The 16,162-nt window shown below is 33.8% G+C and overlaps 1 protein-coding gene across 1 annotated transcript in view; it reads right to left on the bottom strand.

The window, feature by feature from the left end:
* Nucleotides 1–4,082: 4,082 nt before the first annotated feature.
* ACVR1C (activin A receptor type 1C) overlaps nucleotides 4,083–16,162 on the bottom strand; it is a 102,450-nt gene continuing 90,370 nt past the window's right edge. Inside the window, exons 7-9 of the mRNA XM_030915936.1 lie at nucleotides 14,947–15,071; nucleotides 12,491–12,621; nucleotides 4,083–8,199 (exon numbers count right to left, since the gene is read on the bottom strand). Of these exons, the coding sequence (XP_030771796.1) occupies nucleotides 8,074–8,199; nucleotides 12,491–12,621; nucleotides 14,947–15,071 (382 nt within the window). The 3' untranslated portion in view covers nucleotides 4,083–8,073. The remainder of the gene's footprint in view (nucleotides 8,200–12,490; nucleotides 12,622–14,946; nucleotides 15,072–16,162) is intronic.

The following is a 16,162-nucleotide window of genomic DNA, read 5'->3' as shown; positions in this document are numbered from 1 at the left end:
TGCAGATATTGGGGTATGAATAATGAGTTTCATAGAGTATTTTTTTACTGTCCCAAACAATACATTACTCTTAATATTTTAAAACTATATCTTCAAACATAAGTGAAATGACCCCTAATTCCCTAATTCCAGTGCTCAAGGATTTAGTCATTTTGATCATACATACTAGCAGATATATAATTGAATGCCGATTAATGCTAAATGCTGTAAGGAAAAAATTACACAGGGGAAATGGGTAGTGAATGACAAAGTGTGCTACTTTTGAAAGGGTAGCAAGAAAGGTTAATTTGGTGTGATGGCATTCTTACAGAGACCTTTAATGTTCCAGGAAGACCAAACAGCAGGAGTAAAGCCCTGGGACAGGCATGTGTTTGGCAAGTTCAGGGAACAGCATGAAGCCAGGGTCTGCAGAACAGTTGGGGATGAATGTGGGGACACTGGAAATGAAGGTAGAGCAGTGTCTGGTTCCGTGTCCTGAAAAAGCTTGTAGACCACATGCTTGTGATTTTAAGTGTAATGGGAGCTATTTTAGGTTTAAGAGCAGGTCAACCCAGTAGTCATTTAGTAAATGTTTAAAAAGTGCAAACAAACAGTTGCTTGGTAGAAAAAAAAGAAACAAAATCTATTGTCCTAAGTGCCATGTAGAGAAAAGGCTATTGAAGAAGTATCCCTTCCAGTTCCGAAATTCTGGAATTCTATAATTCCTTGGTTGAAAGGAATGAAGGAAGTAAAATTCCAGTGCCCACTGGAGCCAGCTTTTAAGTCTCCAACACCCTCTGCATACACTGCATACAAATAAAACACAATTTAAAAATAATCGAACATAATTATATAGAAACCAAACTACGACACATCTTCCTTTATTTAAAATAGAGTTCTATATGCTTCACAGAAACAAGTGCAAGAAGTGCTTGATTTATTATCTTTCCCACTTTACAAAACAATACATTTTCAGAAAATGCATACATAAAAATATAACATTTAGGCAGATAATTATTTACATCTGAAGACAGATGAAAGTTATGCGATAATATTAAAAAGCTTTAAAATAAATACTTTTATGACTTGCTGTTGGTAAAGTTAAACATTTTGGTATAAAGGCTATCACTGAGTTTTTAATAAATTCTAAAACACTATTATTTCTAAATAAAATAAGTCTATACATATTACTATAAAATGCATATTTTCACAGACTAGAAATTAATGAAACATCTGAATATCATTCACTTCTCTTTGGAGTTTGAAATTCTCTTCACCTTCAACATTTAAATTACAACTACTAAAATTCATCTACATATTTTTGATACAGTTTATTGCCCAATTCTTATTTTAAAACCTAATTTATTTTTTCATATTCCTTCCTTGTATACATTCCTTTGGGCCTATCGGCTGACAGACAATCTTTTTACATACTTAAGAGTATCAGCTAGCTTACAAAAAGTCTTTACAACGGTGATTCTTTTCACAGTAGTTCAAGAGTTCAAGGCATGTTTTGCAATGTCAAAATGCTATGGTTTTGACATTTGTAATATGTTCTTAGGTATAAGAAGAGTCACGCTACCAAAAGAAAAGTATAATTAGTATTAGAACTTTGAAAGTCAATCCAAAATTCCTTTTTTGAGATCTGAATCTAATTTTCTGTTTTTAGGACATTTAAAAACCTGAAACACAGATCAAGTTTGAATAATCTTCTCCAGTCTAGAATTAGAAGAGTACATGAGCACGACACTAGTCATTGCAGAAATGAACTAGAATTTAATATTTTGGCTCAGATACTCTTATTTTGTATGAAGAGGAAAAAAAGGGCTGGGTCTTCAAAAATAGTTACTATTATTTAGCCCATGGAAGAAATAGAAATATTAGTAAATTTCATTCTATGTTTGCATTTGCTAGACAAAATTTAGGCACACAATCCTCTCTTTACAGGCAAAGTCAGTAACTAGCTCCATGCATAGAATGAAAACTGTGTGTAAGATATCAAAATTAGGGTCCATGTGCCTTGCTGCAGATTGTCTGGGTTGAAAAATTAAACCAACACGATAAACACACAATTTCTTTTCTCTCAGGAATGCCAGGATGAAAAGATAAAGTATTATTTCTTCTAAGTTCTTTGTTCAATTTGCAGATGTCAAGAATTATTTTGGCTTTTTAATTCTCATTTTCTGAAGATGTATAAGCCAGACCATTCTTTAAACATATATAAGCCAACAAGATGCTTTTCTGTAAAATATAAAATTATGTCTGGGAGCCAATTGCAGTTGGATTTTAGCCCCCATCTGCCCCTCAGCTGGGAAGATTTGTATAGAGCACAACAGGCCCGACTGGATGTGATGGCAGTGGGTATAAGGGTAATCCCCTAAAACACTCAGATTCTCAGTGGCCCTATTAAAATTCAGATTAATGTAACCCACAGTAAACTCTTGCAGTTAAAACAGGTCTGGAGAGAAAAATTTCTTTTATGATAACCTGGACCAATGATCAGGAAATACAGTCACATCTGAAAATATTAAAATCTAGAATGAAATAGAGCTCTTCTCTCAAATGTATTCATCTACAACTGAAAGAGAAAAGTATGCTGGCAGTTCTATTATTGTTAGGGGAATTTTAAAATAGAGACTGTTACCTAATTTTGCTGTAGTATTATGTTCCAAACTAATAGCATAATGGCTTAGTTTTAAGAGATGTCAAAAGCAAAACAAAGCAATGGTATGGAACAGCAGAAATAAATTTAGCAACCACATTATGGGGCATATATTTCAAATTGTCTTTCCCAGTCACTATTTCTCAAGTGGGATTTAGCATTAAAGCAAAAGTAGACATTCTTTATATGTTAGCTAAAAGCTAGAATACAATTAACAGCTAGTCTTTTTAGGTTTTGAAAAAAAAATCATCTCTGCCATTAACAAATACTCTATAGTGCCAAATGAAGGATCACTGGAGAAGTTACGAGGTGAAACCTCTTATACATCGGTGGGGAACTTAAAATCTTGTTAAGAAGTTCATTGTGTAGCAGTTTGGACAGATTAAAAGATAACTAAAGAATTACAGGAATTATAGAGTGACTTGGGATTGATGAGATCTGCCAAACATTTTTTAATGCACTAAAAGAAGATGAACGCCAAAGACAAACTAATGAGAAACTGACGGGGGGAAAAAAAGAGAAAGGGAGAAAAGTCAGATAATATACCACTGGACATAGTCCCAAATTCAGCTATTAAATCAGCTTTCACCCCCATTCCAAAGTACAAAGAGAAAGAACAATCCTTACAGAAAGGGTGGGGGATGTCAGGAAGCTTCTCTAATCCTTACTGGCACTAAGAAATTCTATACTCTCACTGTCCCTAAATTTTATCCATTAATTTTATCAGCACCCCAGTGGTTGCCTACTTAGCTTGACAACCATTCTACAACTCTCTCTTTGCCTAGTTTAGTTTTTCTCAGTGACCCCACCCTGAGTGAGTAAATTATTTTAGTAGAAACACAAGAAGTGGGATTTTATCATCATCATTGAATGGCACATTATGTTAATGTGCATTCAAGGTAGGTTTAGATGCATGCAAATTAATTTTTAATCAGTAAAAGTTGGGGATATGGCAGGGAACAGTGCTGGGTGTCACCACCAGGCTTTCCTGAGAGTTCTGCTAATAACTAGTAGTCATTTAATCTCTGATCCTTGGTCTCATCATCTAAACAAAACTGGAATCAAGTTATATAATCTCTGAGAGTACTAAGGGATTCTCTTTCATTAGAAGGCTAAATTCCAGATGGTTAAGTTAAATAATAGTTATTTTTTTAATTAGAAACTAATGATAATGTTGAAAGATAGTGAGGGAATATTAAGAAAAAAGTGAGAAAAATAATGAAATATAAAGCAAGGCTAGATGGAAAAAAGAAAGTCAAATATCTATATATTTTCATTAAAATGTTTTGAAAAATGCCCATATTATAAAAATTCTACTTAATATTAACATTTTTTAAAAACTTATATTCCAATTGACTTGTTATTTAGAAGCAGCTCTCAAGATAAAACAATTACTGTTTTCACTAAAATAGCAGAAAAACTCCATGTAGATATTAGCACGCAGAGCTAGAACTAAGCATTGTCAAACAGAAATGGTATGTTTCACAAAAGATGTTTAAAATATCTTCGAAAACCACAATGGTGCCATTTTAAGATACTAATACTAAACATTCCTAAGTAGCTTGTAATGATGTGTTTGTGAATTTATTTAAAGGAATGATTATCGAAGACATCAACTGCCAGCTTTTATTCATTTGGTACTGTTATTTTCTTAATTTTCCAGTGGGAAATAAAATTTCTATATTTTAAATACATTTATTTAGCCAAATACACTCTCATACTTATTTCAATCAAAGACTATGCCCTAACAAGCAATTTTAAGTTGTTTACTCAATCTTTGTATAATGGCAAACATCAACTCCCTGTTTTCAGATGATTTGCTAAGCAGGTTCCCTGGTACTTTTGCGCAGACTCAAAGATAACCCTGAGTTTTCTCTGCCCCAATGAGTCACGTGGTGGCAAAATTCCAGGAAAATAGAAGTAGTTTTGTTTTATTTTATTAATAATTCTACAATAGTAGCTGTAATAAAATAATAAATTACTGTGGAACTTCTAACCTAATGAATCTATTGTAGATTTTCATTTTTAAATAAAAGCTAATTTTAATTTTTTCAGATACTGCAACCAGGTTACTATTTTCATACAATCATGGAAATTTAAAATGCAAAGTTAATTGAAAGTATAAAGATGAAAAGCAAGTGCTATGCCTAAAATAGTGCACGACAGTCATGTTTCACTTAACTCTCAAGTCAGAACATAAATTAAGAATTCTAGATGTGACATGCCAAATATTTTAGACATAGAAGAAAGCATACAACAGAATCTGTACCAATTACAAACTTAAAGGCAAAATTTACAAGGCAACAAGTTCATGCTGAAATACTGACAACAAATAATGTTTCTCTTATTTTCAGAAAGTGATGCTGCATTTAAATCCCATCACCACTTTATACAGTACTGAAAATTTATAATAGCGTTTTCCCAAGTCTTGTATTATACCCCAAAGCCAAAATATCTGTAAGGAGTAAAGAACACTGATACTCTGAACCTAACCTAAGAAGAATTTTTTTTTTTTTTTTTTTTTTTTTTTTGCTTATAACAAAATTTAAAAGAAATAAATATTACACAAAGGGACTCCATTAAAAACAATATAACATTTGACAGCATAAGTATATACAAGAAGCCTGCCTTATGCTCTAAACTTCATCATCCTATTTTTGTAAGTGAGCATATTCTATATATAATCCTGTTAAGAGTAAAGGAAATATTACAACTTTTAACATTGTCCTCATCATTTTTGCTGCTCTATTCCCTTTCTTTAAAAATGTGTTTTGTAATTGAAATATAAGACTACCCAGCAAGGAGTCATAGTTAACCAACACAAGAACAAGAAAAATACCTCAAAATGTACTAACATACGGATTTCTTCAGAGTGAAAGTTGAACCAATAAAATATGAAATTATATTTAGACACCCTCAAATAAGCTACAAAACATAATGACAAGAAGAATGGAGATGTTAAAAAATCCTCTCTTAAAAATTCAATAAGCATATTTACCCAACATAAGTAAATAAAACAGGAAATATCATTCTTGTTTATTTGAGGCACGTACAACCATAGTAAATAAATAATTTCATTCTTATATATGCAGAAAAACAATCTATGAGAAATTAGTAACAAGCACAAGCAAGATTACCCCTTCACATAGGCTCTTTTGAAAAATCACTTCACATAGGCACTTTTAAAAACTGATGATATATTTAGATTGTCTGTAATATCCAAATAAAGCTACTTTCTAAATGCATTGCAAATGAAAGCGATTTTCAGACCTATCCTAGAAACCCACTGTCATGCAGAACTCAAGACATCCCACTTCATATTTTATCTGTCAATTTATTTTCTTCCCCCACACACTCACATCCCTATTCACATTCCCAAATTAGACTTTAAAATCCCTGAGGGCAGGACCTATCTATCTTTGTATTCCTTCTTGTACCCGATATTGTGGCAAGCAAGATATGGGTACTCTATGATTATTTAATAAGTGGATGAGAGCATTAACAAGTATGGAAGCACACGCAAACTCCATAGCTGTCAGTGTTTTGCCTTCCTTATTTCAACTCAGTAAAATGAAGACAGATTCAGTAACATATTTTCATAGTGAAATGAAGCATAATCACTAAATTGTATTCTATGAGAAAATACAGAAGTATATCCTTCAGAACACTATTACCCAAGCTGTGCTTTGCTTTATAGAACAGTTAAATATGGGATAGTAAAAAGTTTCCCCTCCTCTTAATAAAAGGGTTCCACCACGATCAGGTAATCTGAGCAATCCAGTTTAAAAAAAATTCAAGTAGCATTTCTTTACTGTTATTAGTTTTGGTTTTTTTGTTTGTTTGTTTTTTGTTTTTACTGTTATCAATAGCATTCACTTCACTCTTCAAAATACATTATATGCTAACATGTACTATCACTTTCTAAGCAATATCAAAGAACACTTTGGTCTTGGATCATCTCAGCAGAAGAATGTTCTATGGAATGGAGTTTGAAAAAAGATGTTTTAGGAGAATAAAAGACATCATGTTAAGCTTCCTTTACCAAAATAGCATTATAGATTTGAAGGGCATATTTAATGTCCCATTAAATATTCATTACTCTGTGTCCACAGAAAGTAGAATGAAGGCAGAACTACCATGAGCATTCTTCTGTACTCACTCGCTCATTGTGAAAGGGTAGAGGAATATGTATTTGCTGTTTCTCATACCCTCTGTAGGGTTTGGTTGTTACACTTCATTGAAGAGTTTTCTTAATTCTTCTCAATATATTCTCAAAATATTTCCTTCTTTCCTCTTCCTCTTCTGGCTTTTCTTTCTAAGTGTGTATGTACAAAGGAAATAGGGACCTCTGAATTGTATCTTAAAGACATTTTCAGACAATGAATATTTATGTTTGATTAATCTTTGGAAGTGTTCAGAAAACATTAATACTCATTAACAAATGGGGTAACCATGATATTTCTATGAGAAAAAAATATCAACAGATATGGTTCTGAGATTTCATGCAGGTCCATCATGATTCTGCAAAATAACTCAATATGCCTTCTGCATGACTAAACCACAAATATCATAATAAAAGATATTGCATAGGGAGAAAAGCACTATTCAAGGAAAAGTAGGAAGCTAGCTGACTCATTACAGTCAGTGTAATGATAATATAATTGCACTACAGTGCTCATTATCACAAGATGTGGACCTAGTGCCAGTTCTGCCATTAGCTGTGTGACTTTGGGACATTTCTCAGTGTCTCAGGATATCAGGTATGTCTTTTGCAAAGAAAGGAACAAGTTTAGTGGTTCAGCGACTGCTGCAGTAGTGGATTACAAAGGAGAACAGCAGAAGAGGAGACCAAGCACATGGGACACCGATCTCACTTACATCTTCCACTGAGCAGCTCCACTTTCACATGTTTGATATATTAAAATTTAGAGCAATATTTATTTTTTAAAAAGTCCTGCTAACTTAAAAATGGGGAAACATAGATTGCATGACCTAAATTTCTATTTAAGATAGCATGGTCTAGTTCGCATGATTAATTAATGAGTTTTCGTCTCAGAAAAAAAAAAAAACTTTTAACATCTTTTCCTGTTCATTCATGTGCTCTTGGTTCAAGTAAAATAAAAACTTAATGACTATATCATTTTTATAGAGCTTATTTTATACTTTTGTAATATAGTTCTTTCTTATTAAATAAAAAGATGAGTGGAGGTGTTGCTTTCAAAATAAAATTAAACATAACAGAGAGATTGGATGAAGTCAATTCCTGCCCATGCTTAACTTTAGAGTTATCTTTTCATGCGGCCTTATGGGCACTTAAATACTGTACTGTCTTATCTTTGAGGTAGAACAAAAAAAATGGCAAAAACGTTCACATAAAGGGGAAAATGGAAAAGAAAGCTGTGAGAGATTTCTTTTTAACATAATTATCATCATTAGGCTTTGCAGTCTTCTTTGACACAAAGTTGAGATATAGTCTTCTTAATACGAAGAGCAGTTAGGCGGGCCGCTCCGTTGGCATACCAACACTCACGCATTATTCTCCCCATGACTCGGAGTGCCTTTAAGAGAGAAAAAAAATATTAAAGACTTTAGCTACTCACATAAAACAGAACACAAAAGAAGTAAAGCCGTAAACCCAGGAATTGATGCCAAGCTTCTTTATTTTTTTTTAAGAGATGGGGTCTTGCTATGTTCCCCAGGCTGGAGTGCAATGGCTATTCACAGGTGCAAGCATAGTGCACTACAGCCTCAAACTCTTGTGCTCAAGCGATACCCCTGCTTAATCTTCCAAGTAGCTGGGACACAGGCATGCACCACTGTATCTGCCATTGATGCTAACTAAGCTTTGATGAAGAAATAGTAAATGTAAAACAATACGAGAAGAAGATTAGGGTCAAATTCCTTCAAAAATTATATCAAAACTCAAATATTAACCTTGTAGAGACTAACTAAAAAATGTTTCAATCCACTGATTTCTGGGAATATGGGACATGAAAAACATCAAGGGATATGGGAAGGCTTGGAAATTCCCTGTATCTTGATGTTGGTGATGAGTACACAAATGTAGACATATGAAAAAAATTCATCAATCTGTATACTAACATTTGTGAGTTTTACCAAATGTAAATTATACTATAATAAACATTATGATCTAAGCATAAATATCAGAAATTCTGGACTTTAAAAATGAACCAGCAAAGAGAGAAGATAAATACTAAGAGGGGAAAACAATGAAAATGCATGAAACCAGAGAAATAAAGGAAACTGCTGAAGCAAGTGGCTGCTGTAGAGGTATCTGCTACTCTCATGGTCTAGAACTTCAGAACTGGTGGATTGCATGTAATAGAGAGTACAGCCCACAGCCCACAGAAAGTTTCAGATCAAGATGCCGGCCAGGCAGTGTCTCATGCCTGTAATTCCAGCACTTTGGTAGGCTGAGGTGAGAGAATTGCTTAAGCCCAGGAGTTCAAGACCAAGCTGGGTAACACAGGGAGACCCTCTCTCTACAAAAAAATTTAAAAACTTAGCCAGGTGTGGTGGTCCCAGCTATGCAGGAGGCTGAGGTGAGAGGATTGTTCGGGCCCGGAAGTTCAAGGCTGCAGTGCACCATGATCACACCACTACACTCTAGCCTGGGTGACAGGGCAAGACTCTGTCTCAAAAAGAAAAAAAAAAAAAAAAAAAGATGCTTAGAAAGCCCTCAATTTAAGGATGACTACTTCCCTGAAATCTTCTAGGGAAACTGCCTAAGTCTTGGCTCTTGGTGAAGAAAAAAACAATCAAGGCTATGCCTTTAAACATTACAGTAAACCTGAGCTCATAATGAAAATTCACAAACACATGAAAAAAGGTACCATAAGCAAGAGTCTGTTGTAAATAGTAGTTTTGGCCCATAAAAACATTAGATGCTAGAATTAAATGATATAAGTATATAAAATACATTTTTAAAAGGAAAGAGAAATACAAAATATGAGTAAAAAATGGGAATATTTTAAAAAGTGAAAAAGTACCAATAAAACATCTTGATATAAAAAATATAACAATTGGCCAGGTGTGGTGGCTCATGCCTGTAATCCTAACACTTTGAGAGGCTGAGGTGGGTGGATCACCTGAAGTCATGAGTTCAAGACCTGCCTGGCCAACATGGTGGCGTGTGCCTGTAATCCCAGCTACTCCAGAGGCTGAGGGAGGAGAATCATTTGAACTCGGGAGGCGGAGGTAGCAGTAAGCTGAGATCATGCCACTGTACTCCAGCCTGGGCAACAGAGCAAGATTCTGTCTCAAAAAAATAAATAAATAAAGTAGAAAACTCAATGGATGAGTTAAATGGCAAATTAGACATATCTGAAGGCAGAATTAAAGAACTGAAAAATAAATCTTGAGGGATAATACCATAATGACACAAATACAGAAAATATGAGTGAATTAAAAAAGCAAAGTGTAATGAAGGGTCTAACATGCATCTAATGAGTTCTCCAAAACTGAGTAACAGAAACAATCAGAGAACAAACTATTTGAAGAAATATGACTCTGAATTTTCCAGAACTGAGGAAAGTCACAAGCACTAGAATAAGATAATCCAAATATTCCAAGCAAGATTAACCAAGATATATCTATACTGAAGACATCATAGAGAAACTGCAGAATGCTGAAGATAGAGAAGTTCTTTAAAGTAGTCATAAAGAAAAGCTAAATTAACTAAAAATTTATTGATTGATTATTGCACACTTCTCAATAGCAAACTGGAAAGTAGGTAATAGTGGGATAATAACTTTAAGGTGTTTAGAGAAAATAACTGTCAACCTAAATTTCTATGGTTAGACAAACTATTTGTTCAAGATTGAGGACAAAATAAAGACATTTTGGATATGCCCAAACTGAAAAATCTTACAACCACTAGGCCTTCTCTAAAAAACCAAAATAAAATACTTTTAAAGGATTCATGTCAGGAAGTCAGAAAATGATTTGAGAGGTAAGAAGAAATGCTGAGCAAAGAAAATGGTCAACATGTGAATAAGTCTAAATAATGATGGTATAAAAAGAGGCCAATATCTATTATATGAGATTGACATAAAACAAGACAGAAACAAAGTACTGGAAAAAAACTGCATGTATCAGGAATGTACAAAATTGATCACACTAAAATGACTATGTTGGGTCTATTCCAAGAATGTATATTTGGTTTAACACTGGGAAATCTATAAATGTAAGTCATTGCATTAAAAAACTAAAGCAGAATGCTATATCATCACCTCACAGATATAGCATATGCTTCTATTATATGGAATACTACACAGCAATGAAAATGGACAGATTATAGCTACATATATATAATGGAGAGTGAAAACATTTTGAAAATAATATCTACAGTAAGTTTCAATCACATAAGTTTCACAAATATGCAAAAGTAAACAACATATTGTTATTCTGGATATATGTATATATTCTGAAAAAATATACATATAGTAAAATTCTAAAGCAAAGCAAGAAAATAGTAAAGAAATAATTGATTATAATAGTAACCTCTCAGAGGGGTAAGGAATCTTCAAAGGTATTGAAAATGTTCTATTTTTCAAACCTGATAATGGATTCACTAGTTTTCATTCTATTATACTTTAAACACTATACGTTTATATTGTTTCATGTACATAAATTATTATTAGAAAATTTTTAATTTAATTTCAATTAAATTATAAATGCTTCAAAATTTGCTTCTCAAGTATGTAGGTAAGATATCTACATAAAATATAAAAATAACAAAACACAAATCTTGTGTTTTAAATTAGAAATTAGAAAAAGGGTTGAGAAACATGATTAAATTAGAAAAGGGTTGAGAAACATGAAGGAACAGAAAAATGAGACCAAAAGGCAACTATAGAAATGTTCCCTAAAACAATGCCAGACTAAAAGACATCACCTAAAAAAGACCTCATTCATTACATTAAAATATGGCAAAAAATAGACAGCAATAACTGAAATGAGAGAGATTAAAGTATCAGAATGGTTCTGAAACTAGTTAGATGGTTTAGACTCTTTTTCCCACCTTCTACTCTTTTTCCTTGTAAGAGCTAGAAAAAAATCTCTATCTTCACATAAGGCATAACAAGCATTGCAATAACCATTTACTGTTTGTCTAGTACATTACGGTTAAATACTGGTTTGCTGGAGATGATGAGATAAATAACAATGGTCTCTGACGTGAGGAAGCTTTTCTAATGAGAGAATAAGTTCAAACTTCAGCAGGTTAGAGATGAGGTATAACTTATCGAATATAAAGATGATTGGATTGTAATATTCTGTGTGGCAGAGACATTAACTGCCCACTGAGTCTACCTGTGTTCCCTGCAGTTCCTAGCCCCACTGCAGTTTGGTGGGACCATGTGACAAATTCTGGTAGGAGCCATGAGTGGAAGAGATGTGTGTCACCTGATGCCAAAGCATTAAAGAGCCAGTGTGTGATCCTCCAGCTCCTCTCTTCACCTGACCTAGAGATCTGGAAACTACGTGTCCAAGGATCAAAATCAGAGTGATTACTGAGTTACTGCAGTGAGAACAGGTGCCATGGGGAGTTGCCTAACCTGCAGAGCAGTTTCTGTAAGCAAGAAATAAAGTGAAAAGTCACTGAGATTTCAAGATTTGTTACTGTCACATAACCTAGCATTATGCATGCATAGCACTAAAGGGAAAAAAAAACCCTTCTGAAGACTTATAAAAAGACATATGTCTACATATATGGAATGAATTGGATGCTTACATTAAAAAGGAAAAACTATATGGTCTCTGAAAATTCTCCCTGATACTCACCTCAAAAATATAATAAGAAAAATAAAGATATAAACATAGCCTTACTTCACAACTTTGCCACTGGTTTGGGATACTCGGTCGAAACTTCTGGTCACAAACAACCTTTCTCATTTCCTCTATCGAGGGATCTGAAGGCACCATGTCATAATAAGGCAATTGGTACTCCTCAACAATTCCTGTAAGAAATTTGCGTAATAAATTTCCATGTGCAAATAACAAACAAAGATGTCTGTTTCAAATAATACCAATTAAGTTTTCTAGGCACAGGTGACTCCCCAGGGAACTGGAAAGCCAAGTTTATTAAAATAATGTGTCACTATAAAATCAAGGATATAAATTGAAATCACCCAGTTGAATAGTTAAAGTTATAAAATGTTATAAATTTTTTCATAACTGTAAAATGTATATATTATATAAAATAATTTTATAATTATATAATACATAAAATTTCTATTTTATAATTATACAAAATAAATTTTACATGTTTCTATTATTAAAATTATGTAAATTTTTATTTAATTAAAATGTCATTATACAATTTAAAAGTAATGCCTTTCTTCTGATTATGAAATTTGTAGCACAGCTTCATTGCTTTGTGAATGAAGTAAGTATCTTTTCCCATCAGATAACTTTTTCAAAACAAAACAGCTTTCTCTCTTTGAAAACTTTTAGGCAATCTTTTTAACATTGGGTTTCTTACATTTAGACTTCAGAACTACTGAACCTGAGAACGTTCTGGAGAAGAAGCCAAAGGTAGTTGAAGATAGACAGTTCAACATGAAGGTTAATATTTAAAGAGTCTCAAAGACAAAAAGACAAAGACGACTTTAATTATTAGAATATTACTTAAATTCCAAGAAATCCCTTATAAAATCTTTTTAATTAACTGCAGTGCTTTTAAGTTAAAATATGTAAGACGTGCTATAATACTAGACAACTAACTATAATCCACGTCTGCTAAATTACTACTTTTACAGTTGAAGAAAAGTTAAGGACAAAATCTAAAAGCAGCTCTAGACTAATATCAATATGAAATTTTTACAAAAAAATTATTAACATGTTTGAAATCTTGCTATTTGCCTTGAATTACCCTAATGTCTTTACAGGTTTTAACTGATCAGTCCTCAAAACTACTGACTAAACAAGGTACAATATTATTTGTTTTATAGACGAGGAAACTGAGGCACAGAATGTTATGAATTTGTTCAGAGACATAGAGCTAGTAAGCGGCAAATCTGTAATTCAAACACTAGTGTCCACTAGGGTTTTATAATGTTTTATAATATCATCTATGAATAAAAGAGAAAAGTATATATGTTTGCTCATTCAGACATAATTTTAACCTTAGAAGCTTTTCATAAAATCTGCAAGGTTTTTTTAAAAATGAGATTAATGTAATGCAAAATGACATCAATACAAAGTGCAAAAAAATGACAATAGTTTAATAATGACAGCTCTTTAATCGAATGTTTACTGTGAACAGGCTCTATACTAAAAGCTTCACATGAATTAATTCATTAAATCCTTAAAGCCCAAGGGATCAGTTTTTGTATTATCTTCATTTTACAGATGAGGAAATTACAACTAAGTAACTTGCTTGAAGTCGGACATTCAAGGAATTGCTAAACCATTGCTTAGTCCTAAGTCTGTCTCACTTGAAAGTGGAAACTCTAAACCATTTTCTACCAGCATTTAACTTTTTCTCTACTGATGCAACAATTTCATCAGACGTATTTACAGGGCTTCCCCCTCCCTAATTCTTTCTCTCATTATTAAGTACTTTTTTTTTTTTTTTTGAGCTAGAGTTTTGCTCTTGTTGCCCAGGCTGGAGTGCGATGGCGCGATCTCAGCTCATGAGCCCCCACGCCTGGCTAATGCTGTATTTTCAGTGGAGACGGGGTTTCTCCACGTTGGTCAGGCTGGTCTCAAACTCCTGACCTCAGTGATCCACCCGCCTTGGCCTCCCAAAGTGTTGGGATTACAGGCATGAGTCACCATGCCCAGGTGCATTATTAAGTTCTAAACTGCTGGGAGCAGTAAAGGTAGGAAGTTTGTCTTTGTCCGCCTCTTCCCAAACCTTTATCCAACCCCACAACATTTATCATATCACAGGGAAGAAAAAAAACAAGAAAAGCTTAAGAAACTGAACGCTTCAAGTCCTGTTGCCTCTGCAAATCATTTAACTTCTTTGGGATATAAGTTAGGAATACCAGCTTACAGCTTACAAACTCAAATAATTTTCAAGTCCTTCATAAAGTGTCATATGGAAATAAAAATTATCAGGAGAACTGTCACCCCACTAAGCAGTAATCACAATATAAAATCTCCATTACATGCAAGATATCCCACTTTTGCCACTGGAAATATATCACCAAAAGGTATTCTCTTAAATACTAAAAAACTGATTCAATAAAGTGCTTGGGGAAAAAAGATAGAACATCACATCTTGTATTCAGAGTATCAAGGAAAGGCAAACACAAAGGATATTTCCAAAATTTTACCTCCGACCGAACACCTCCGGGCTATTTCCCAGTAAACCAGACCAACAGAATAGATGTCAGCTCGTTTGAAGGACTCAAAGATATTCACATTCATTGTATCATCAAGCATTTCAGGAGCCATATACCTTCAAAAACATGCACATTTCAGATTCTGTGTATGACTTTATAGCAGTCCAATAAAACAATCTTAATAAATTAGGAGAGCTTATGCCATTTTAAAAGGCAGATTTGAGGAATGAATAACATTAAAGAATACATTATTGACTCAACCATCAAGTGTGCTCAGCAGCACTCCACCCATACTTTCTCTCAGTGAACAATTTTATTTTACAAAAAATATAGCCAGTGTTTGAACAAGAGTCAGTGTAAGAAATCTACAGTCCATGGACCTGACCGAGCCTCACTGTACTAGGGAGATTTTGGAGATTTCCCAGAATACTGAAGTGAGGATGCAACACCCTCCCAAGTTCTTGCAAGGGTATTAGATCCTCTGAAGGAATCCAGCATCCAAGGCTTCCCTGAAGGTTCCTGATGTGGGGATAATCAGACGGGTGAGCTAAGGCTTTTCTTGCACAGGGAAAAGAAGTCCCTTAGGGCTACCCAGTGTGAATAAACTGCCCGGAAGTGCTCCTGGGGCCTCATTAAAGTCTCCCAGTGAATCATGAGAGGCATTCACAGGCACTGTCCTGAGAATCTCAAATATGGCTTGAAGGTCAACTATAGCAGCTTAGAATTTCTGAACTCTCAAGGGCCTTTAACAACTCCAAGAAAATATTTTGGTTGTTTCTGATTTCAAGGTCAAGAACTCTGGAATTTTGCCAAAGTAATGTAGAGTCTGAAATTCAAGTAAAAAGAATTGGAAGTAGGCTGGCCATATGGCCAAAGGCTGGCTATAACCAGAAAAACACCAGAAATCCCATTCCTAATGGGCCTGACCTGACACATGTGTGGTATATGTTGTTACTTCACGCTCATTCTTAATCTTCAGAGATTCTGTTCCTTGAAAGTGGGAACTGTATCCAAACTCATATTATCTTAATACATATCAATTTGGGAGACTTAATGATAAGTAAAAGTATGGGTAATTGTTATTTATAGAATAAGGCAATATAGTAGCACATAAGTGTACTCAGCATATAGAGTCCCTACCTATCTATTTCAACATATTGATTCTGTGTCTGTTGTGTAGAACCTGAATATGTAGAACTAGTCCTGA

Source organism: Rhinopithecus roxellana, chromosome 14, assembly GCF_007565055.1.
Source record: "Rhinopithecus roxellana isolate Shanxi Qingling chromosome 14, ASM756505v1, whole genome shotgun sequence".
Classification (NCBI taxonomy): Eukaryota; Metazoa; Chordata; class Mammalia; order Primates; family Cercopithecidae; genus Rhinopithecus; species Rhinopithecus roxellana.
This window is presented reverse-complemented; position numbering and strand designations above follow the sequence as displayed.